This window comes from Urocitellus parryii, chromosome 1, assembly GCF_045843805.1.
Source record: "Urocitellus parryii isolate mUroPar1 chromosome 1, mUroPar1.hap1, whole genome shotgun sequence".
NCBI classification, from domain to species: domain Eukaryota; kingdom Metazoa; phylum Chordata; class Mammalia; order Rodentia; family Sciuridae; genus Urocitellus; species Urocitellus parryii.
In genome coordinates this window covers 73,467,747-73,494,265 of record NC_135531.1, presented here as the reverse complement: position 1 = coordinate 73,494,265, position 26,519 = coordinate 73,467,747, and the positions used below count along the sequence as shown (strand labels likewise).

The 26,519-nt window shown below is 37.0% G+C and overlaps 1 protein-coding gene and 1 pseudogene across 1 annotated transcript in view; one reads left to right on the top strand and one right to left on the bottom strand.

The window, feature by feature from the left end:
- Positions 1-1,586: 1,586 nt before the first annotated feature.
- Positions 1,587-26,519, bottom strand: part of Adgrv1 (adhesion G protein-coupled receptor V1) — a 509,007-nt gene continuing 484,074 nt past the window's right edge. The window contains exons 88-90 of the mRNA XM_077795043.1: positions 13,680-13,871; positions 9,821-9,995; positions 1,587-1,705 (exon numbers count right to left, since the gene is read on the bottom strand). Coding sequence (XP_077651169.1) covers positions 1,587-1,705; positions 9,821-9,995; positions 13,680-13,871 — 486 coding nt within the window. The remainder of the gene's footprint in view (positions 1,706-9,820; positions 9,996-13,679; positions 13,872-26,519) is intronic.
- LOC113180727 (developmental pluripotency-associated 5 protein pseudogene) lies at positions 14,215-14,615 on the top strand (annotated as a pseudogene).

Below are 26,519 nucleotides of genomic sequence, written 5' to 3'. Positions count from 1 at the left end.
TCGTATTTCTGTAATCATCATCATGCAATAAAAATCCACTAACAATTTTCAAATGCTTACTGATTTCAAAGATTTCAAAAACACACTAAATGGAAAGTGACATTTTAAGTTAGGGTGGGTACAAGGAGGAGAATCAGTTCTAACTTAAATGGACTACAGTGCAACATTGTAGGTTAATTCCCTTAAGGTGAATTCAATCTTATTACCATAATTCCAAAAGCTCCTAAAAAATTGAGTGCTCCAAAGATACAGTCTTGGTTTTTATGCTGTTGACATTGTTGGGCAGCCTTTGCTTGCTATTTATGAGGACCATTTAGTAACCAAAACTCAATATAGCAGAGAGGAGACAGATTAGGGCGAGTCCTCACAGGAAGAGGAGAGATTTATTTGACATCTCATCAAGATAAATGAAGCCACTTCAGGGGAGAGAGAGAGAGAGAGAGAGAGAGAGAGAGAGAGAGAGAGAGAGAGAGAGAGAGAGAGAGAGAGAGAAAGAAGAAGAAGAAGAAGAAGGAGGAGGAGGAGGAGGAGGAGGAGGAGGAGGAGGAGGAGGAGGAGGAGGAGGAGGAGGAGGAGGAGGAGGGAGCAAGCCACACAAGGATAGGGCACTTGGATATTTTTAATTGTGACTTTAAGGGAAGTTATTAACAGAATAAAATATTCTCCCAGATTAAAAAAAAAAATTTCCTGAGATGCCACTGGTTTTCTCAAAAAGACTTAGGAATTAAAAAATAAAAGGTCAAAGCCTTCTTCAGCACAATCTTTTTCTGTTCCTAATGATTCTCCTGGAACAACAGTCAATGAAATCACCTCTAACACATCAGGGTTTGTTCTGGGCTGTACTTTCTGATTTCTCATTCCAAGACAAAGAAAGACTAAAAATCCAAAACAAGAATTTATTTTTTTCCAAAACAAACTCTGTATTGTTTGAATGATCTACTTCTCAGCTGTGTGAAAGGCTTGGTGGAGTTATTTTTATCTGGGGACAAGACATTCATTCTGGAAAGAGTTCAGATCCCTAATTTTATGATGAGCAGAAATATATACTGTTGGTGAAAGACTATGTTAACTGCAGTATCCCTGTCAGCACTTAGGTGCAGAACCCTCAGCACAACATAATTTAATGGATCTCAGGAATTAAGTCTCCTAGATGCAGTGAAGCTTTGATCCAGGTCATTGAATCAGTGCTAGAAGAACACAGATATTTGACGCCATCTAGATACACTTTGCTTTTTTGCTCACACACATTTCCTCAAATAATGAGCCTGCATGATGCCAAATGAATCCTGCAGTGTTTTTATTGGTTATTACTTCCATTAAACAATGTTAGCCAAGTAAAATGATTAAAAGTCAACTAATATTCTTGTAATATGTATATCCTATTAACCTATTTAAATGGGTATTTATATAGCAGTGTATTTTCAGGTTGCAGACATATAAGTCATTTATATTCCAAATATAACAATCACTTCTGTGTTAATCAGTACAACTCATGGATTCCTATTTCACAGCTGCATGTACTTAGAGGCTTAGTACAAAACCAAGACAAATGTGAAAGTATCCTCATTTGAACAGTTAGTGAGGCCTTAGAGGTGGGTGTCGGCGATGGGTATCCTCCTGAGTTCTACAATCTGGGAGTCAGTCAAGGTGCCTCCCTCCTGGCTGCCTTGACCAGATTCATTATCACTGATACTGAGACCAGCACCTGCAATGACAAAAGAATAAACATGAAAACAGTGCAGTGAGTTCTTGAGTTATATTAAGCCAAAACATGTTTATTTCTATATTAATTTTTTTAAAAAGAACTATACATTTAAAATAGATATTAATCCCTATCAGTTATGGAAGTATATCGACATTGACTTTGGTAACTTTCAAACCAGAATTAATCTCTAAAGACACAAATTTGTGGTCTTCATTGTTGTCTGTTTATTTTTGTTTGTTTCTGCATGGTAGACAGGTGGAACTTACTACCAAGAACAGTGTTTCTCAATTAAGGTCGTATCAAAATAAAAAATCTGGAGGTTTATGAGATTTTTTTTTTCAGCAGGTGAGCAGGGTTTGTTGTTAGAAAACATAAACCCTCCAACCTCACAACTCCCACTGAGCCCAGCAGCTCCATAAGTTGATACTCAGTGTTGGTCAGTGATCTGCAAAGAAAAATAGGCACCAAAGACACTGGCTCTGAATGATCAGAGCTGATTCCAAGATATAGGTAATTGTTTAGCTGTGCTGAAACAGATCCACACAGGGATTCTATGAAGCCAGCTTCTGTTAACTACAGACAGTACCTGATATCTGTTTTCAGGACACTCCAATACTACTTTTTTTTTTTTTTCACAATTCAGAATAATAAATTCTAAAACTATGCCAGACTAACACCTGTTCTTTTTTTTTCTGTAATACCTAGAACAATATGAATGCTCATATACTTGTTCTCTCTCTCTCTCTCTCTCTCTCTCTCTCTCTCTCTCTCTCTCTTTCTCTCATACACACACCACACACACACACACACACACACACACACACACACACAGTGGGGATGTGGTCACGGGGTATGCTTGTGTGAATCACCAGAGCTCACAGCTCCTCCCCCTCTGCTTGGCACTAGACTCCGCAAAAAAGGAGAAAATGAAACCCCAGTTTCCTGGGTAGCTGAGACATCTTTCTCAGCCTATGATAGTCTGAGACAGAGGAGGGACAATTCTACAGAGTTGGCAGCAATGAAAAGATGGTGAATTTGCCTCAGCGTAACCTATGTGGAGAAGGAAGTGCAAACACACTGGTGCTCCTTCTGGCCAAGCCCTCCCTCTCCTGGGCCTCTGTCCTTCACACCCTCTCTGTTAAAGGCTGCTGTTGAAATTTCACTTCCTTCCTTTGCTTCAATGTCACATAACTTGCCCATCTCATCCCCTGATCTGCTGACTCTTTCCAGAGCTCTTCTGCTTTCTCTTGCATCTCCTCCTGCTGTCTCAGCACGGCAGCGCCTGTCTTAAGCCCGGCTTCAGAGCCAACAGGACCTTTCTGACCCTTGGTGCTCTCCCAGCTTTCCTGAATCATGCATGGCATTTGCCTGGCTTCTGAAGGAAAGCCTGTTCTCAAAAGATAAATGGCCATGCTTCTCTGCCAGCGATATAGGAGGACTGTTCAACTTGAAAGAACTTCAGGGAATTGGTAAGATAGTGGCCATCCTACAAGGAGGAGGTGACCGAGACCGTGAGATCCATAGCATCTTTAACTGGGCAAGAACGAGCTCAAGGGCTTAGAAACAGAACTGCCCAACATGGGACCAGCTAGAAAGATCCAGGGAGGAGCCCACACTCAGCACCAAAGAAGAGCAGTCTTAATGATTTAACAGGTACCAATCCACAGTGATCTCAGAGTCTGCCTACTTTAAATCCCATAAGGAATGCTGTAATAAAGCCTTTGGTGACCAAGGGACAAAGCGCCCTAGAAAGAAAAGTTCAGAGTACTGAGTGCACTGAACTTGTTGAGTAGCCAAGGGCCCTGAGAGATGGAAGAACATTCTAGCCTCCCCTTGAGTTATTACATCTAAATGACCTACCTTGTCCTCCTTCCTAATGTCTTCCTAGTTAAAATAAACACACAATATCCAAATATTAATCCATCACGGAGACTCAGAAAGGGCACATATTACACATAAGAATGACTAAGCGGAACTGGGAACACAAACTAGGTCTCTCATATCTTTGTCATTCACTGAGTGGTCTCAAATGATACTTGGCAGTAAGTATTATGATTTTCTCTAAAGGTACTTTGGTATTTATCTTTTAAACCAAAATTTTGAGAAAAACCCAGCTATTGTGATAACAGCAACTCTTCCCTTTGGTGGACAGAGGAGGCAACTTTGAAGGAATTCATGCAATAATTTACATTAATCTTGAACTTCTCCTTTTCTTAATGTTGAAACACGATTCAGTTAGGAAAAGGGTGATTATTGGACTGGGGATATAGCTTGATTGGTAGAGTGCTTGCCTCACATGCACAAGGCCCTGGGTTCAATCCCCAGTACCACAAAACAACAACAACAACAACAAAAGGGGGTGATTATTAGTCCTATTTTACAGATGCAGAAACTGAGTGAAAATCAGAGATGTCCACTGAAGTGCCCACATCAGACCACAGGGAAGTCACAGAAGGGAGGTATCTACCAGCCTTGTGATCCTAAATGGAAGGTGTTTTCTTCTACACCATATTGCCTCTTCTGAGGACAGCTCTGATCTGTCAATTCCTTCATCATGAAGTTTAAAGTGTTCGTCTTTGTCTACAGAATAAATTTCAAATTGCTTGGCACATATTTAAATTCTTTCTAATCCCGTGCCACCGAATGTCATGGCACAGGAACAAGCAGGTGTTGTGGAATACATTGTGAACTTTTAAAATTATTATTATATATAACAACAAATTGAACCCAAGAAATAATTTATAACATATACTGAATCTTAACTCTGCCAGACACTGTCCTAGGTGTTTTGCATAGATGATTTCCAAGCCCCATAAAAACCTACAAACTAATTATAATAATCCTCATTTGATAAATGAGGAAACTGAAAGGCTGAGTCCCTTGCTGAAGTCACACAGTTAATAGACTGCAGAACTGGGATTTCAACACAGGGTTCTCTGACTTTGTGGCCCATTCTTAATTTTTAGCAGTTTCCCAGTGTGAAAGGGACAAGAAGGTCATATTCATTCCTTCATTCTTTTTTCTGAGGAAAAAATTTCAAAATCTTTCCAATCTTGAATTTTTCCCTTTCATTTCCAACTAACTCTGATACACGACACTGCAGAAGGTCTTGGAGTTTTAACAAGCAACAGTGGTTTGATGTGTGATCTCTCACAGAGAACCTTGAGGAGTTTGTTTTGGGTCTTAATTCTGAATGTTTTCACTTGTGTTCAGAGACTTGCCATTCATTTCCTTCTAACTGAAGAAGAAGTCGTATCTGGGTTTCCAGGAGGGAAATGTTTACTAAGACATTTGAGTCCTTGGCCTGAGGTAAAACTGGAAGCTAAGGCATTGGGGATGATGGGGAATCAGGCTAGTAGCTCTGGGGGAAGCTGTCTGTGAAGAGAGGCGTTTCTATGCCAAATATGCTCCAAACTTGATATTTTCTAGGATCTTGTCAGCTTTTGGATCTACATGAAAGTGTCAGTACTCAAGACAATTCTTGTTAGGAATGTAAATATAGTACATTCCCTTCCCCTCTACCCTCACCCTCAGTGTAGACTGAGTCTCTCTTCTATTTAGCCTGATGCTTTTTCTTCCCTAAAATGAAGGCTGTCCAAGGGTAACTGTTCCCATTCTCCTAAAGGCTTGGTTGGGGGCACTGATGATACATCAGATAGTTCTATTTAAAAACAAACAAACAATAATATCCAAGACACCACTATTTTAGAACTGATAGTCTCACTTGCCTATAGAAAGGCTGGTGCCCTTCAAGACCAACTAATGGAGGTACGTATTCTTTTTAGAGTAAAATGTGGATTTCTCATAGAAAAACACTTTATGAACTAGAAAATGACAATAGTGGTTTTCTGGTTTTAAGCAAAATTCAGTATGGTTAAAATTCAGATGGGGAGGCTGGGGTTGTAGCTCAGCAGTAGAGCGCTCGCCTCACATGTGCATCACCTCGGGTTCAATCCTCAGCACCACATAAAAATAAATAAGTGAAATAAAGGTATTGTGTCCAATGACTACTAAAAAATAAGTATTAAAAATTCAGATGGAAAACAGATTGGCTTTGGAGTCAGGACTTCCTATTTTAAACTAATATACTTGTTTTACTGTTACTTTGAAATTTGCAACAAAAACTGTACACCAACATTGTGGTCTCAAAAATATTGTCTTTCTCATTTTTGAATTTGGTTGTTAGAGGTGAAGATAAAGGCACATTTCTAAGTGCTTAAAAAGAAGTGATAGTGTTTTCCTGTTTGGAAACGGATTATCTGAGCTTTCTTTCCCTCTTAGAGGTCTAATCTTTCTCAGTTTAATGTAATTAGAAAGAGATTGTCTTAGCTAAAATGACATTAAATTCTCTCTAGTATACCCAGTAAAGGTATTCTAATCACTGAATTTATTTATTTATTTATTTATTTATTTATTTATTTATTTATTTATACAGGAGATTAAATCCAGGGTGCTTAACCACTGAGCCACACCCCAGTCCTTTTTATTTTTTAATTTGAGACAGGGTCTTGGTTAATTACTTAGGGCATCACTAAGTTGCTGAGGCTGGCTTTGAACTCTTGATCCTCCTGCCTCAGCTACCTGAGTTGCTGGAATTACAGGTGTGTGCCACTACATTTGGCTCATATAAGTCTTTTAATATGTGCTCAAATATCTAAACATTATTTATTGAAAAAATAAAAAATAGAGTAATTGAAAGGGCACAGGAAATGTTATCAAAACTTGACGACTGAAAGACCTATTTGGTCCTCTTTCTAGGAAGTCATCCATCCATCCAAATGTAAAAGAAAAGCCTGTTCATACATTCAAGAAATAAAAAAAAAACATTAGGTATCAAATTGCTAAGATACTAAGATGCCTTTATATCAGTTTAAAAGAATAATGTAAATTTTTATTTTTAAACACCATAATTTACAATCAGTAAATTTTATAGTTTTGATACTCAAATACATATGAGAGACAAGATCAAGCGGAAACTGTGAACGCTAGACAATCTGCACTTATGTTCAAAAGGGCAGTCATTGCTCAGCTCCAATGGAGCAGTGCAATCTAGATTTCAGGTATTCTGTTGCTAAATTTTTCTAGAAATTCTGGGTTTTTATGGGCTGTCTCTAAACTTTTATATTGGGTCAAAAATATTAGAATGACATGGATCAAACAAAACACCATGTTTGGCTGAATCTGGCCTATAGGTCAATTGTAAATTCAGCTGTAGATGGAATGGCATGTGAATTGCTCCTTTATTTGACCTTATTCTGTGATGGAGAATGTCTGGGCGGAGTGCTTGATTATTATAGTACCTTTTCTAAAAATATAAGGAACCAATGTTAGAGATTGTTATTTTTATCTTTTAAAGTATTTATTTCCTAATGAGCCTAGGGAACTCTGAGGAATGCTAAACTAAATCTATAAGTAAGCAAGTCATTCCATACATTCCTGAATCAAATGCATTTAGTACTTGTTATATGTATATATATATAAAACATGCAGATCTAATTGAATTATGCTCCAGGAATTTGTTTCATGTTTCCAGCATCAGATCATCAACAACTGACAACACTGTATGTAGAACTGGGGACATAATTTGCCCTGAGCATGATTTTTAATCTGAAAGCTCCTTTTCAGTTCTAACTCCAATGGTTGTTTTATGTAGCTGATCATATTCTCTCTTTCCTAAAACTCTCTTCCCTCTTTTGTTTTTGTTCTGACTATGCCAGAGTTTCTCTGTGGGACCCTTGTCTATTTACTCTTCAGTGTAGTTATTATATAGGACTTTGTTCCTGTTTTCCTTCCCTTTCCTTCTCTCCCCTCCGTTCCTCATCTCTTTCCCCTTCTCCTTCTACTCTCCCAGATCTCACCTTATTTTTCCATAGCTATAGGTATAAGCTATATACAATCTCTGTGCAGATCACTTTCAAGTATTAACTTCCATTCTGGACACTCACCTAAGATCCCAACCTGAATACTCAGGAACTACTAGGCCTAAAATCTAAGTCTTAACTCCTCAGCTTCCCCCTGCTGACAAAACATAAATACAAATAAACAAATGTCTGATTACTGTTCCTTAGTCGCCCAGGGCAGCAGCAGGAGCTTTGCAACTGTCCCCTGGGTTCCTCCTCAGCGGTCTTCCTGTGTTGTTCTTATTTTGTTTTCACTCCTAACATTTGAGGCTTTGACCTCATTTCCTTGGACTACAGTAATAAACTCCCAGTCTTTCTGATATTGCTTCTAAATTTACTCTTCATACTTTCATAAAAGTTATTCTGCCTCAAAAACCGATGGGAACATGTTAGGCCTCTCCTCAAAAACCTTCATGGCTATGTTCTACAAAAATCTCACTCCTTACCGTGATGACTGAACAGTAATTTAATATCATGCAAAATATCAACAAGAGTTCTGCTTCCCCAAATGAATCTATACCAATAAATGTGCTTCAGAAATACCAGGTTGAGGGGCTAAGGTTGTGGTTCAGTGTCAGAGTGCTCGCCTCGCACATGTGAGGCACTGGGTTTAAACCTCAGCACCACATAAAGATGAAATGAAGATATTGTGTCCACTTTACAACTAAACAACAAGTATCTGAAAAAAAATACCAGGTTGAACTAAATAAAGTGGGCTTCTTTAGGAGTTTTAGAACTACTAAAACAATAATATGTAGTAAGAATCTTTGCCATTTCTCAAATACACTTGATCAAGGGATCCTCCTATGGAGAAATGACTGTGAAGAGCTTCTTGCCAAACAGGCCCCACCGTGTCAAGCTTTTGGGCTTTGACTAATTCTATTTCCTCAGTTTGTAAGGCCCTTCCTCCATTCTATACGTGTTTAAAAAGTACAGGTTCTTCAAAAATCAAAACAATATATCTCATAGCCAATCAAACTGTAATATAATCAAATGTACTTTTGAATAAATATTTCGGCAAGTTCACCTAAGCATGGACATATCTTTCTTATTTGGATATCTAGAAATTAAAAGTTCATATATATTTTAATAATAGTGACAGTTCAACATTTTTTTTCTGAGGAAAAGAATGTTTTAAAACTACCCATTAGGGGCTGGAGTTGTAGCTCAGTGGTACAGAACTTGCCTATCATGTGTGAGGCACTGGGTTCAATTTTCAGCATCACATGTAAATGAATAACAATAAAGGCCCATCAACAACTAAAAAAAATTTAAAAAACAACTTTAAAAAAGTTACCAATAAGGTTTGAAAAACCTAAAATTATCTCACAATTATATTTTAAGAATAGAATTTTGATGAATGAATTATCTACTATATCTATACTATAAATTAAACATGTAGACACTAGAAGAATACACATTAACTAGTTTCCTGAAGAGCACATGACCTTTAATCATGTTTCCAGGGTCCTTCATGTGACTTAGCATATTTCTAGCATCACACACTGCTAAACTGTGGTGATTAGGACTGCATTTCTGTCCTCTGTAAGAGTTCCTCGTTGGGGTCACAGGTTGAGTGGGATTGACTATACAGCGTTTCATTGCCACTTTATATAAACATAAGGGGCAATGAAACTCTGTGTGTGTTTGTGTGTATGTATGTGTGTGTGTGTGTGTGTGTGTGCATGTGTATATAAAGGATCAATGAAATAATATACATATATATGTATATATAAAGGAACAATGAAATAAAGGGTCAATGAAATGCTGTATGTAATGGCACTTTGAAAACTATAGAACTATACAACACTCATTATGCTGCCTTTGCAAGATTCTGCTTGAAAAATACTCCACAAGAAGATCTTTTTGGCAGGTCAGAGGCAAAATTCCCTCAGTGAAATCTCTACTAGCTATCTTACACAGAACTTGACTCAATAGTATCTTGGTGTTTTAGCAAGATTATAGGACAGAGAAATTTACATTTAGTTGGAGTATGCCTCATTCTTTATTAAAAGCAAATTATATATTATTTTAGGTTGTGCTATATTTGGTTCCAAGAACAAAATATTCTAGAGTTTAACTGGGATTAGGAAAGGGTCACGAGAATCAGGATGTGCTAAGGGTACTGATGGTACTGTTGCCACTTCTTGAGAAGATAAAAATAGTATCATATAAGAGTTCCTACTTCTAATGTAATTTGTGGGTTCATACATACCAGTTTTTAATGCAAATATCAAGTCATCAAACTCCTGTGACTCTTCATCCGCTATCAACGACCCCTGGCCATATCCTGCAGTAGGAAATGTAGCTCCATTTTGTGGACTTGTCTTCAAATCAGGGCTGGCCTGACTGGCTTGTTGGAAGGACGCTCTCTCCCAGTCAGGTGGCACCTTTTGAATTGGGATGAAGGGAAAAGGAAACCGTAATGTGAATGCATTCACATTCATTTTGAAATGCATATTAACAATTTATTTCCACATCTCATTATAAAGACCTAGTGAAATAGCTACTGAATTATTTTTAAATTAAGACCTTTAGTTTTATCTTAATTCTTTAGGAAATTATGTCTTTCCTTGTATCAATCTAATCTGGTGATTTAAATAATTTCTGTATTAGAATTACATGTAGATTTCTGTCCTGTAATGTATACAGAAATAACACTAATTTTAATCTAATAAGTATACTTTATTATTTTTTAAGATGTGCAGAAGGAAATTCTGTTATGTACATATACATATTAAAGACTACTCCTAATCTTTAATCTAAAATACATTTTAAATATAGTAGTTATCTATAAGAACACACTAAATTGAAAAAGAAATGTTTTTTAAACCCCTCCTTGTTTTCATTTAAATGATTAAGAAAATAAGTTCTATCATTAAATGTTTACATGTACTCATGTTCCTCTATGTTACTGGTAAACAATTCCTTAATCCTTCCTTTCCTTTCCAAGGCTTTCCTTCTGTGAAAGTCTTTTTATAATGCCTCCGACAGTCCCTCCTAGACAGCTGGATCAAGGCCAGTTCCAAGTCTCTGAGGAATGCAGAGTACACATTGAGCTATGTGGCTATGCAACATCCCAATGAACACTCTAGCAGTGGCTCTAGCCCAGGAATTGGACCATCACAGCTGCTGCTTACTAGGATAAGATTTAAAAAAATTTTTTTTGTTTTCAGTCATACATAAAAGTAGAATATATTTTGACATACATACACAGAGTATAACTTCCCATTTTTGTGGGTGTACACCATGTGGAGTTCCACTGGTAGTGTATTCATATATGAACATAGAAAATTTATGTCTAATTCATTCTACTGTCTTTCCTATTCGAATCCCTATCCCTTAACTTCATTCCCCTTTGTCTAATCCAGTGAACTTCCTCTCCCCTGTTTATTGTGAGTTAGCGTATCAGAGAGAACATTCAGCCTTTGGTTTTTTGAGGATTGGTTTATTTCATTTAGCATGATAGTCTCCAGTTCCATCCATTTACCAGCAAATGCCATAATTTTCTTCTTCTTCTTTATGGCTGAGAAATATTCCAGTGTGTGTGTGTGTGTGTGTGTGTGTGTGTGTGTGTGTATACTTTAGTTGGAGTATGCTTCATTCTTTCTTATTTATATATGATAATTTGATATATATATATATATATATATATATATATATATATATATATATCAATCACATTTTCTTTATCCAAATATCTGTGGAAGGACATCTAGGTTGGAATCCATAGTTTACTATTGTGAGTTGAGCTGCTATAAACATTGATTTGGCTGCCTTACTATGGTATGCTGATTTTAAGCCCTTTGGGTATATGCAGAAGAGTGGAATAACTAGGTCAAATGGTGGTTCCATTCCAAGTTTTCCAGAGTGGTTATAGCAATTGTCAGTCCCACCAGCAATGTATGAGTGTACCTTTCCCCCCACATCCTTGCCAAGATTTATTGTTACTTGTATTCTTGATAATTGCCATTCTGACTGGGATGAGATGAAATCTCAGAGTAGTTTTAATTTTCATTTCTCTAATTACTAGAGGTATTGAACATTTTCTCATATATTGGACAACTGATTGCATTTCTTCTTCTATGAAGAAATGCAATCAGTTCTTTTAGCATAAGGTTTTCTGAGAGACTGTAGGGGTACTTTATACTGAGAAAAATGACCAGAGGACTTTAGAAATTACACTGAAAGAAGCCTGGCTTGGTGGCATATGCCTGCAATCCCAGCAGCTTGGGAGACTGAGATAGGATTGCAAGTTCAAGGCCAGCCTCAGCAATTTAGTGAGGCCTCAACTTAGTGAGGCCCTCAGCAATGTGGTGAGATACTTCCTCAAAATAAACAAAACAAAACAAAACAAAAAGGGGATATGGCTCAGCTCAGTGGTAAAATGCTCCTGAGTTAATCCCCAGTACCAAAAAAAAAGTACACTGAAAGGAGATGATTCCTTAAAATTTTTAATGTGAAGTTGATCATCTTGATGAGCACTGTCCAAAAGAACTTTCTGCCATGATACAAATTATTTATGTCTATGTTCTCGAATACCTAAAGCTACCAGACACATGGTTGTTAGCACTTAAAATGTGGACAGGGTGAAAGATAAATCGAATCTTTAGTGTTTTAAAATTTTAGTTTAAATTTAAATAGCCACATGCAGATAATGGCTATTTTCTATGAGTGTTCATATCTAGATAAATGTTAGATCAGCTAATCATTTGCAAAAACAAAAAAAAAAGTTATTAAAGATTCATTTCTGAACTTTTCATTATAAAAATATCTGTTTTTTTGGTGTCAATTTTGATGAAATAATTCTATTTTTTAAAGAACTTTTGGGATACAGAAATGGTACTAGATTTCCAAGTATTTAGAGGTTCTATAACCTTATCTCAAATTTTAAATATTATATTTGAACTTACTCATCTTATAGCTAAAATGTGTACCCTTTGATCAAAATATCTCTCTATTTTCCCCACCCACAGCCCTGGCACACATCTTTTTTACTGTTTTCCTAATATCAGTTAATAATTCTTTACATGAAATTTCCTTTGTTTCAAATATATATATATATATATATATATATATATATATACACATTTTATATACAAATACAATTTGACTTGTGATCATTTACTTTAATTTTAACCTGACAGGAATAAAATTACTTTCTAAATTGCCATGGAGGACCAAAAAAATGTCTCTGGGCAGGTGGATCACCTATCTATTTCCCTCTCTCCCTCCCTCCCTCTTTCCTATTGCTTGATCAATAAGCTGTTTTCCTTTCAGAGAAACATATTTTGGATTCCTGTTATTTTGCAGGACACAAAGACAAATGCCATTTCCCTTGGCTTCTTAATACAGAGAGGGCAATATGTGCTGCATGAGGAATGATAGCCAAGAACATCTCAGGCCCCACAGAGATTGTCATGGATGTGCATTACCATCCCTTCCTGGCTAGATGTATCCAGGTTTGCCTTAAAATCTGAGCAGTGGCCTCATGCTATGGATTGTATGACAGGTTAGTGGCAATGTGATTCAGACACAGGAAATCAAACTGATGTGGACAGAATGCAGAGAGCTGCAGGAGGTAGATTTTATAGATGAAATCCTGGCTGGACTTTTCAGTAGTGCCCCAGAAGCACTGGTTCTGAACCTTCTTCGTTCTAAAATATTTTCTAGTCTTCAAGGTGAAAGAAATTTCAGCTTATTTTCTTTTCACTGAGTGTTTGGGTGAAGGAGGAAAACTGTGGAAACATTTTTAGGAGAAATACTATTTTATAAATTACTTCTTAGGAGGACTCACTCACTGCCATATCAAATTAAAAAAGATCTTGAAGAAGGAGATGTTAAATTTTGCTGTCCTTGACTTCTCATTACAAATTACTAGACAGTATAGATCACAGTGTAGGGAAGAAGAAGAAGAATTATGTAACAAGTATGTTACTACTACCCTGAGGAAAGAAAGGACCAGAAAACAGAGGATGTCAACAGGTAAAGGATATAAAAGTTGTCAAGCATCATTTATCTTATAATTTTTTTGACATAAGGAGGCTATCAATGGGGGGTGGGGATAAGCACACCTCTTCCATAGCACTGATAAGATTCTGGGTGGACTTGCTGATTTCACCCCCAGCAGGAGGCATTCCACTCCCTGGGGTGAAGAAGGCTGTGCTGGGTCCTGGGTGGCCATTCATTTCCACGGTATAGCTGGCCTTCATAGGGCAACACATTTGGTTGTGTAGAATGAAATAGACCACAAAAACATAAAGTCCCTGCAAAAGAAAAAAAAAACATTAATATGTCAAAGGAAGTTCTGCCATTACACTGGAGAATAAACACATTTGCATGCAGAATTGATTTTCTACAAATGTTCTCCAAATTCTATGAAAAGCCAAGAATTCTAGAACATGTTAGCAGTATAGCAAGAGGCCACTGTAAATCCAAATGTCACAAAACGTTCATCAATGTCCTTTAGGAGAACTCACTTTTCACTGATAAAATAGCTTTCTATCTTGGTTAAAATATAAGCCCTACAAATACATGAAAGTAGATAGAATGGTAGAGGTATTTCTAATTAGCTGTGTACATTTTGCTTTAGAAAACAAACCTCTTGGCATGGTTAGGACTCGCCTCCGCAAGACAGTGGTTGGTTTCCAGGAACTCAAGATGGGAGCATTTCCAAAATGTGAAGCTATTCCACTGTGGGTGAAAGTTCTGGAAGACCTGAGAGATCCAGTGATGTTTCAGGTCCAAATGCAACTGCTGGAAGCCCTGCTCGATCTGCATGGATCTTGAATCCCTTACAGTAAGCAAGTGAGGAAGGCCATGCTCTAGCAGAAGGCTCTGGAATCTTCAGATCCCCTAAGGTCGTGGTTTATGGCTCCCACTTGTTGAGCCCCAGATCAAGTGGATGCTTCAATCCCTGGCTGAGTGGCAGCACCAGTGGCAAAAGCCAGGAATGCTCAAACTTGGGGAAGCCATGAATACCCTTCCAACTAGGCCCTTGGATGAAGTGAAGCCAGTTTCCAGCCAATGTGATTGGAACCCATATGTAAAGACTAGGTTGTGGCAAGAGCTGGAGTGAGGCTGGCTTGTTTTAAACTCTGCTGTAACCTCTACAAAGGAGGTAGGGGAAAACCATGTATTTTGGAGTCTCTGTCTTGCTCTGAGTCTTAATGTATATTTCTCTTTCCAAGGTTACTAATGAAAGAACAAAGTTTTAAATAAGGGAGGGGAAAAAAAAGCAAGCAAATCTTTTGCCTTCTATAAAATGACCATCTTTTCCCATCTATCTCACTTTCTCTCACCCTCTCTCTTAGTAAAATGGTTGAAGTGGGAGTACCAAATGCTCCACTCACATTGTAAATATCTGGAAGGGCAGTATTAACTGAGCCTCCTAATTTCCTTTGTGTGTCTCACCTACTTATCGCATTTGGAAGTACAATCACTGGGTAGGGACTCCGAGGAATTCATTGGATTGCTTAATATTTAGCATGCCTTGCTTCTCAGTACATGTTATGTAAGAATAATAAAGCTATCTTATGCATTCTTCGAGAGCTGCCGGCCCTTTAAATTCTTTTGCAATCTGATCAAACTCTTGACAATGTCTATGCTGACGTCACAGATAGCAATTCACATTCTGCATTTGTGTTCTAGACATTCCACACTGGCTCTCCTTCATGATTTCTACAAGGGTTCCACTGTATACTTGTAATGGTGCTTCTATAAAGCTTGGTAATTTTGACCTTTACAATCAGCCAATAAATGTGTTAAATCGTGCCTTTTGTATCTGTTCATCCTGGTGTTTTACTTTTTGGATGCAGAATTCTTAAATCAATACACAAAGATATACTCAAGACATGCAGCTGATTAAAGACCAAAGACTTAACCTCAAGATTTTTTGGAAAACATGAATAAGTGTCTTCATTTTGTGAAATCTGTACTCTCCTATGGTTGCTAATATTTCTAAGAGTGTAGAAGCAACAATACACTTGTGAGCCTGAATCCCCAACACCCTTGTTTTGGGAACTAAACCCAGGGACTTGCATATGCTAAGCACGTGTTCTACCACTGAGTTACATCCCCAGTAACATGAACCTGAAACTTTTATCTATGGGTATAAATAGTAAAAAGTCTATTAGAAAACACCCAAGGCTTAAGAATTGCAAATAATTTTTATGTAAAATGAAATTAGAGGACAGTACAAAAGGTACACATACTAGCATTTGATCTCTGCTGCCATTTCTGGAATACTGTAATAATTTAAGCCTTTCTCTCCTTTCTATCAAAATGATGCCTTCTTGGGTTGTGGTATTATTAAATTAAAATCAATGGTGTATCTGCTAAAAATATTTTTGAAAGCCATTTCTCTAAACCATATAAACATTTGTTTTCATTTTTATTTACCATTTATTTATTAGGGTTGTTTGTTCTTTTGGAAACAATATTCTAAGTTAGGTAAGTAAATTTGCTTCATGTCCAAATGATGTTGTGAGTAGTAGCAGAAGAAAAATCTTCCTGAAAACACTCATACACATCCAAATTTTTTCTTGTACGACTAACTTTTCACATGGCTATGACCTAATTGCATTGGCCACAGCAATAGACAAAACAGGAAAAAATTTAAACTGTCAGCCTTAAAAACTGCGCAAATGTTACTGATTTATTTTAGGATTTCTGTAAGTGCTGTGAAGTGATAGGGTAAAAGCTGGATCAGGAAACAAAACCCATGCTTTAAAACTCATCTCTAAGGACCCATTTGTTAAAACTGCACATTCTCTCTCTTGTTTGTTTTTCTATCTAGCCTTTTGTGCTTCAGGAAAGGAACTGCCTGCTGAAAATAACTTGCATGTGAAAACTATATTTTTTTTTCTTAAAAGCGTAGAAATATATGGTAAATATTTTGAAACTTTTAGATGTGCCCCAGGAAACATAAACATTGTTAAAATGGAAAGGAAAGAATGTTTAAATGCAGATTGTATGACATGTGCCTGTGTCCAGACCAGGCTGGGCAAATATAGAAAAAGGACCTTCATTATCCAAAGTACTCAGCTGTGGAGGTTTCTGACCTCAGACTAAAAACAAGTTCCCATTCCAAATACTGTTGGATCTCAAGCTCTCATCTGTATGCTGATCTGGAAAGGAATTCTAAGAGAGAATCTGGAGTCTCACTTATTTGGTCCAATATTGCTGATTACCCATCAGGCACTGAGAAGCAAGGAAAAGACATTTGGCTCCTGCTCTCTAGCTGCTCACGAATACAACAATGTCTTACCAAGTAACAAGTTAACTGTTTCAGAAGCAGGACATACATAATCCATCTGTGCTTCCTATTCCTTACCACAAAGGCTAAAGGAAGAGAATTCTTTCTATGTACTGTCTTTCACTTTGTTGGTCCTCCTATTACAATCATGAAAAATGTTTTCAAAAGTCTTTAGATTATATCTGGATTGATCCTCATCATGACCATTTTCTTTTCTTTTTATCTTTTTTTTTCTTTCTTTCTGTACTAGAGATGGTACCCAGGGCCTTGCGAATGCTAGGCAAGTGCTCACCCACTGAGCTATATCCCCAGATATTTTACTTTTAAGACAATCTCCACAAATAGCCAGGCTGGCTTTGAACTGAACTTTGGATCTTATGCCTAAGACTTACGAGTAGCTTAGATCACAGGTTTGTGCCACAACACCTGGCAATTCTGCATTTCTTTTGAGGTGGAAATTAAAACTTATTATCCAACATTCAGTGAAACACAAATGATAGTCTAAATGATTATAAGTACTCTTCAAATCACTAAGGAGCAAAAAAAAGCACAGGAGATTCTGGTTGCCATCTCCATAATTTCTATCAGTACCATAGTACCATGGCACAAATTTAACATGAAGCAGTAGTAGGGGAGAAGTGGTTAAAACAGGAAGGTGATTCACCTGGGTTTTACATTTCTGAGATCATTTTACAAGTTCTCCAAGGCTTAACAACTCCTAATGAGGGATGCCTAGGTTTCAGATGAGCTTTCCTAATCAGTCACATCCTTCAGAAACAGTGCAGAATAAGACACTCAGAATAAATGGTATCTCCATTGGAATTGATCTTTCTGCAGCTCAAAGATTACAAAATTGGGTTTAAAAAGAGAGAGAAGAGCAAGGATGACTCCTATTAAACTGAAAACTTCAAAAAGTAAGAGACCACGCACAATTCACTGTATTGTATTTTTAAAACTTATAGTGTGATCTCTAGCTTGTAGGTGGAGCTTAAGAAATATTTGTTAAATAAAAGACAATGGTTTTAAATTTTCATCAGTGAGAGAGAATAGGAGAGGTGAGGACAGACAGGTCTGAGGCCTGTGTTGGTTTTAGTCCTCTAATTCTTTTGAAACTATAGCCAGATGATCCAGGAGTTGTTCAGTACAACTTCTGGTTCCGTTCAGTCTTTCTGTTTTACATGTCACAGGTGCCAGGACTCTTCGTGGGAGAATGAAGTCTCCATGGCCAGGTTCTGTTCCTCTGGGTAGTGTCTGGCTGGAGGTGGGGCTGCTGTGTGCTAAACCCTCCCTTGGGTGACTGTCAGGCTCTTCTACTGGGGCTTCTACTGGCTATCTCTGGCTCTTCTACTGGGGCTGGGTTTGCAGACTTCAGCTACTCTTTCTTATGGTCTTGCCCTCCCCTTCAGATGCCCCTGGGCATTCTCCATGATCCCTTGCTTTTGGCTTCCACCTGCTCTTGGGCTGCTGACCTGCTGCTGTTGTGCACCACCAGTGATTTAGCAGCAGACAATGAATTTCATCCCAATGGCAGACTTGAAAAGACAAATGCAGTGTCTCGGCATTTGTATTTCTTTTTAGGTGTGAGAGAAGTAGGAATTTCATCTTTAATTGATTCATCTTTTAAATTGTGCTTAGGTTTAATATTTAAAGTTACTTTTGTTAATAATAGTCTTATTTATAAGAACCCATAATCCAACTGTATATTAAATATACAGAGAAAGGAAACAAGTGGGTTTACCTTGGTATTTGTTGGTTGGTAAGCACAACTGGAACACTTAGGAATCTTGGGGAGCAGTTACTGCTCAAGAACTTTTAAAAATATTTGAATGGGATAAATAATTACCAAATATTCACCAAAAACTATGTCAAGTTCTTCTGTAATTCCTTACTAGGTTAAGGAAAAGATAATGTATCTGAATAGATAACTTATCTATTCAGAACTAGTAAAGTCAAAACAGAAGTCTGTGGCTTTAGTCACGTTCATGACTAAATACGTGGGAAGCAGCAGGTCTTCAGTTTTTAGGTTTAAATAGGTATCTATTTCTAAATTTTATATTTCCTAGGAATATTTCAATAGGTTTTATTTTTGTCATAAATACTTAGTGTACAGATAACATATTGTCCCTTTTATACAACCAAGTTTTGTATGTGTAATTTATGAATATATTTCTCTGTGTTGCTTGTGGGCACAAGAACTATTTGGTCAAAGTTCTCAGTGTGATAAATATCCACGATAATGATGAGCTCATGCCTTAGTAACCTCATGGCCAGATGACATAACCCTGTACTTCAGCCTTTTTTTTGTTCCAGCCTTGGTTACAGCACTTCATCTCTGAGTATCTCCATGTTCTCCATGTTTCTGGGGGTTTCAAAGTGTGGCACTCCAATCAGTCATGATGCTACTTATCAGGTGTCAGACTTCTCCATCTAGATAGAAGGCACTGGGCTGGGCCTGGGGCTCAGCGGTAGTGCATTTGCCTGGCATGTATGAGGCACTGGGTTTGATTCTCAGCACCACATATAAATAAATGAAATAAAGGTCTATCAACAGGATATATATATATATATATATATATATATATATATATATATATATATATAAAAAGATAGAGGGTACTGTAAATCAAGTTTTTTTAAGAAAGTCACAGGAACAGGAACTTCTAACTCCAGAAACCCTGCTGCATTGAAAATTCCTAGATTAGAAAATTTTCCGAAGTACCAAATCGAGTTGGATAGTAAGACTGAGGGGTAGAGGAGACTGGAGGTCTAAGAGTACTGAGATGGGACTAAAGAATGTAGAAGAGATTGGAAATCTGAGAATAATTTTTAAAAGTTTTAGCAAAGAGGAGAAAATAACTGAGTTATGGTAAGCTTTGAATAAGAATATTTTTTATTTAAAATTATAAAACTACTAAATTTTACTGTGCTTATTTAAATATTCCAGGTACTTTAAAACATCATTTTTTAAAATCAGCATTCTTTAAATGGCCTTTTTGAAAACAAGGTTTTAGAAATTTGTGTTCAGGCCGGGCATAGTGGCACACACCCTTAATCCTAGTGACTCTAAGAGGCTGAGACAGGAGGATTACAAGTTTGAAGCCAGCCTAAGCAACTTAGTGAGACCCAAAATAAAAAATAAAAGAGGGGACGGAGATGTGGATCAGCGGTAAAGCACCCCTGCGTTCAATTCCCAGTACCAAAAGAAAAAAAAATAGTGTTCAGACATCCCACTTAATCATTCTATGGAAAGTTGTTTGGATAGTGGTAAGGAATAGTGTCTCTGAGGATGATGATGAGAGGGGAAAACTGGATGACGTTGTGCCAATAGAAATATGACATGACTTTATCATGGAAGCTAAAGTTCATACATGTTTGAAGCGAAAATATGGAAAATATTTTAAGTACCAGAATGGAGGTGAGGAGAGAAGGAAGTGAGGAAAGTAGCTGTGTAATGGTGAAAGCAGAAGTCATATGTACCCACGTGCACCCATGTGTTTGTGTGTGTGTGTGTGTGTGTGTGTGTGTGTGTGGTTTTGGAAGACACTCTATGGAGAAAAAGGCTGAGTGCTCAGGATTAAATACAGCTGGGGGATTCGAACAGGAATAATGACCAAAGAAGTAAACAAAAGGCAACTAACTTGTCTGGCAAGTCAGATTTAAAAAAAAAAAAAAAGGACAGCCACAATTATATCAGGGCAGCCAAGAGAAGATGCTGTTCCAGGAGGATGAGGTGGCTTGTCAAGAACAGATATCAATGAGAAAGAAGAGTTTGTTCATTTCAGATGCAAGTGATGCATATGGAAGAAACACAATTACGACAGAGAAAGTGATGAGAATGAACCAAAATATGCAGTATGTGGCAGTGTCAAGGAAAAGATCCTTTGAGATTAGGAGAGTAATCTGACTCAGGACATTAGAGCAGCCTGTTCAGTAACTGTTCACACTTGGTATGAAGGTTTTCTTCTCCTACCTCACCCACTTTGATCTTTAGTTTTCTTGTTTAGAGCAAAAGACTGTGTAGCACAGAGTTCAATTCCTTTAAACTACAAACTGAATCAAATGCTCCATCTGAAGAGAAATACTGAGTCACACTGCATATCTCATGTTCTCTGCAACGCAAGACCAATGTAGGTGTGCCTTCCTGAAAATTTTAACATCACATCTGACACCAGTATCTCTTCTGGAAATGCACAATTTTGATATTCCTGATTTCTTCCTGTCTACAAGGTGCTAAAGGCAGTCAGTCAGCTAAAGATGCATATATTGAACTCCTAAAACTTGTATGTTGTTTTTAAAAGGAAAAAAGAAATTATTTTGCAAGTACTGGGATATCTCACCAGTAGACGCTTCCCAGAGTTTTGCCAGTTTGGACTTCAAAAACATATTTTAGAAGATGGGAGGGGAGGGGAGGGGCGATAGTAGGGGATAGGAAAAGTAGCAGAATACAACAATTACTAATTGGGCATTATGTAAAAATGTGGATGTGTAACCGACGTGATTCTGCAATCTGCATTTGGGGTAAAATTGTGAGTTCATAACCCACTTCAATCTAATGTATGAATTATGATATGTCATGAGCTTTGTAATGTTGTGAACAACCAATAAAAAAAAAACAAAAAACAAAAACAAAAAAAACCATATTTTAATCAAGGACTTCTCACAGCAGGGTGATCAGAAAGTTGTATTCTTGCAACTTTAAGAAAACTTAATTTGCAATTCTTTCTAAGTATTTCTTGAGGTATCATAGTCTTTGGAATCTTTGCATTGATAGATTTCAGATAATAGAGTATCTAATCAGAAATAAATAATAATTCCAGATATTAAGAATTAGAATACATGTTGTGGAAAATATTATGTTACTGTTTTCATATACTCTCTTCTTATGATTCTTAGCTTGTTTTGTAGAGACAAGTCATTGAAGATCTTTTTGTTGCAATTTTCTTATTAAGAAAATAAGAATACTAGGATTTCTCTGTTGATGGTATGTCATAATCGATTTACTTGCAAAGCTCTAAAAATCTATGAATGTTTTGATTTAAAAAAATTAAAATTTAAGGCCAGGCACAGTGGTGCACACCTATAATCCCAGCTACTTAGGTGGCTGAAACAGGAGGATTGCAAATTTGAGGCCAGCTTCAGCAATTTAGCAAGGCCCTAAGCAACTTACTGAGGTTCTGTCTCAAAATTAAAAATAAAAAGACCTGGGGATGTGCTTCAGTGGCAAAATGTCCCTGGGTTTAATCCCTAGTATAAAAAAAAATTAAAAGCAAACTAAGTTCATATTTATTGTGGAAGAGAGAAAAAAATACAGAGAAGCCAAAAAAAATTTTTTTTTATATACCAAATCTTAACACTCAGAAAGAACCACTCAATATTGGATGTAAACTTCCTTGAAACTACTATTTCCAGAGAAATTTTTTCCCCCAACTCATTAATTATGTAAGGAAATGTTTTTATATGTAAGCAGGGTTTTGGAATAAGAACTGAAGGTTGGATTTATAGTTGGGCAATTGCTAGGGTACTTCAAGTTCTAGTTTGCCTGTGAACATTCTGGTTGGCTTGGGATTTGGGGTTTAGCCTCTTGAGTCAGCATTTTTATTAACATCACCTCCTTTCATGCTATTGGTAATGACAGTGTATTATATGGCAAGCTAGCAATTGCTCACTGAGGGCCCAACATTGTAAAAGCAGAGGTGCCAACTTCATTTTATAAAAATCAGGTTTCACCCAGCTCTCTTACATGAGGATGATGGGCAATTTAAATACTTTCCTATCTTTGGTTCATTCATATTCATATGTAATAGCTGAGTGTTATTTAATCATGAATCAAATTCATGTGTAATAGTCTGGAGATATGCACTGCAGGCTCCAGAGAGGCAGTGTCCTGCCTTCAGAGCATCTCATGCCCACTCATTGGTCTAAGGTGTGGAGGCTACCAGGAGCTCCTCCACTCCCCAGACTTTAGACTGCTGCTTGCAGAGGAAATCAGTAAAGGAAGATGGGTCCAGGGAAGGCTTTACCTAAATTTTGTGATGTCCTTCCAACTATTTTATCTTTCTCCAACAAAATAATGCTCCATATTATTCTTTAAAAGTTTGTGTTTACTGTGTGGTTCCTGTGATTGATAAAATGAAGTAAGAGATTTGGTATTGATTTCCAACAGCATACACTGGAATTCAAGAAGCGAGGCATGTGAATGAAGTCCTGAGCCCAGAATGCCTGCCAGGAGGTGGGCCTCACTCTCAAATTTCTTTCTCAGCAGAAACTTTAAACTTTATAAAGAGTGGATAAGTTTCACATGTGAGACTGTCTCACTGACTAAATATCTGGCTGTACCTCTTTTAATTACCATTACACCAAATCAATTGTTTTCCCTTTTAAAAATAGATTTTAAATAGAGTATTTGTTTTCCCTATGCCAAAATAGACACAAAGTCAGAGAAATAGGCATTATATTGCTTTCTATTTGGAGTCTTAGGACCTTATTCATTATCTGCTAATCTTTAAGAAAATGGAGTGATCAATTCTTGTAATTGATAATTTAACAAAAAATGTAAAGATTTTTGTTCATTTTATTGATTGAAAACTGCCTATCTCTTGGAAAGAATAGGATTTAAAGTCGGTTATCTTGGAAATGAAACTCAGTTCTGCTGCTTGCTAAACATTATTAAATTGAGCAATACTTTCTATGAATCTCAGTTTTTTTTTTCATTAGGAAAATGGGGATATAAATACCAATTCCTTCAGTGGATTTTTATGAGGCTCAAATAAAATAAAGGTAAGGTACATATTTGCAGACTATAAACCTGCTTTGTAAAGTTAAGGTGTTATTGTTTTTTATTGCTGAAAGAATTTGCACAAAGTTAACCTCATTCTTTATATGACTGATTTATTTCCTTGTACTTCATCACATTCCTGCCAGTCAAGGGGGATTGTTGCTTCTAAGAAATATGGAAGCATCAGAAGGCCAAGCGGATCTTGATACTTAAATGCATTACACAGCTAAGAAGCACCTCTTTCCCAGAAGTGGAGGAGAAAGCAATGCAAAGCGCTGGGCTGCCTTAGTGTGATTCTAAATACAATTCTTAACCATCTTCCTTAAGGCATTGGCAGTTCTTTTCCTTCACATAGGTCATTTTGCAAGATGGCAGCATGTGGAGAGGGAGCTGTTAATGCTTCAGTGGTTCCCCAACACTTTCAGAGTAGAGAACAGTCTGTAACCCACTAATAAGCCTTCTGCGGTATGTTTCCTGTTTGTCACCACCACTCCTGCATCAGACTCGACACTTGGGGTGTACTGAACTACCCGTCACTTGCAGCTCCTCCAAACGTGCCATGTTCTTTCTTGGGTTTGCCCTGTAGACTGGCTGTTCCCTCTGCTCATCTTCCTCCCCCAATCCAACTGGTCCTGCTTTAACTGGTTTCGTCTCAGCTTCCTCTAAGATGTAGGGATGCTTCTCTGGCCACCCCACCACCCTGTACTGGTTAGAAAACCTGATCCAAGAGTCCTAGCCTTTTACAGTACTTATTTTATTATTATCTTTTCCAGCACTGAAGATTGAACCCAGGGCTTCATGCATGCTAGGCAAGCACTCTACCACTGAGCTACATACATGCTCAGCCCCTTTCACAGCACTTGTTATGCTGCCTCCTAACTGCCAGTTTCTAGCTGGTCTCCTGCATCACACCACAGTGCCTGAACTTCTTCAAGCAAGACAACTGGATTTATTCACCTTTGTTAAGTCCAGCATAAAGCCTTGGAAATACTAAGATTTTCAAAAAATATTTGTTGAGTAGATGAGTGAACATACGAAGTTCAAAAAGTCCATACTATAAGGCCTAGAAAAACGAGGGCAAGAAAATCTGGGATCCCTATGCGAAGAGCTCGTAGGTTTTAAAGGCTCAGTTTTCACTAAGAAATGGGTCTAACTGTGCCATCTGCACCTTGTCCTTAAGATATCTTCTCAAGAAATTTGGAGGTCTTAAATTGGAGTGCTGTCTTTGGCAGCTATTTCCATGATAAATCCCAAGTAAATAGGTATAAAGGTATATAATCACATTTTTTTAAAAAGATGACTTTTTAAATAACTTTATTTTATTTACTTATTTTTATGTCATACTGAGGATAAACCCAGTGCCTCCTACATGCTAGGAGAACGCTCTACCACTAAGCCACAACTATAGTTATAGGGGCTGCTCCTATAACCACAATTTTTTAAAGAGAAAAAGATTAGATTTTATTAATTACAACATATCTATGATAAATTCTACATAAATCAGTAGTAAACATAAGGCCAACACTTAAGTATGATTCCTCCTTAAGAACACGCTGTTGCATTTCTTTGGATTAATCTCTCTGATTATAATCAGATTTTTATAGGCTGCTAAATTGAAATTACAAAACACCTGTAGGTGCAGGGGATGAAAGGTATATTACCATACAGGCAATAAAAGCTGAATTCTGTATGTGAGTGGTGTTTAAAGTTCTCAGGAGTATATGTAAGATTATGTCATATTTTACTACTTTATTCATTTAAAAATAATAAATTTAAGTATATAAGGTGATTACTATGTCTTAAAAAAGAAAATTTTCTAAAATTAAGGAACTAAATCCAAAACCCCAAATTTTGGTTTCCTTTATGTAATTTTGTAAGTCTTCTGTGCACAGAGTGGTTTATATCTTGACTTTAAAATCACCACGCTCATTAAAAAATGTATATTTTGCTAAATTATGCTAATGTAGGTTATAATTTTTAGGACAAATAAAAATGTGGGATTTATATGACAAAGAAACAATATCCCCATGTTTTCTGAAAAAAAATTAAATACAAGGAAACATTCTAGATTTGTATAAGGAAATGTTCATACAGGTAATAAAAACAATACATTAATATTTATTTTATTGGTGAAAAATAGTGAGTCTGTGTCACCATGCCAAAAAGGTGACTGAGGCACTTTGTATGGTTTGTGAACACCTGTAATTGTCTGCACATAAAGAGGTAGTGGCCATTCCCGTGATACTCATGACACAGGCTGAACACATATGTGTAAAATTAATAGGATTGAGATACTAGTAGTTAGGTCTTTCTGATTTAATAAATTTTTAGTATGTGAAGTTGAAGTCAGTGATATAATGGACATTTGTCTTTTTTATTTAAAGGTAGCTACGGTTTAAGGATGGGACATGCTCTTGATTCTATAAGTAGTTATTGCTTACTTGACAGTAGGTACATATTATTATTTTTTTTCTTTTGGTACCAGGGATTGAACTCAGGGTCAATTAACCACAGAGCCACATCCTAGCCCTTTTTATATTTATTTAGCGATAGCAACTCACTAAAGTTATAACTCACTAAGAAAGCCTCACTAAGTTGCTGAGGCTGGCTGGCTTTGAACTTGTGATCCTCCTGCTTCAGCTTCCTGAGCCATTGGGATTACATATGTGCCACCACACATGGCAGGCACATACTTTTAATATGTTGTGTGATTGCACAACCACTAAACACAAATCCAAAAAGTTAAGTACTAAATTTGAAAAACACCCAATTATTATAGTAATAAATCATAATAGGTTTCAGGTGGGATTCCTAGAAACATAAGATATGAGAAGCAGCACAAAAAAGAGGAAAGGTGGATTCTATCTCATTATGTTTCTCTAT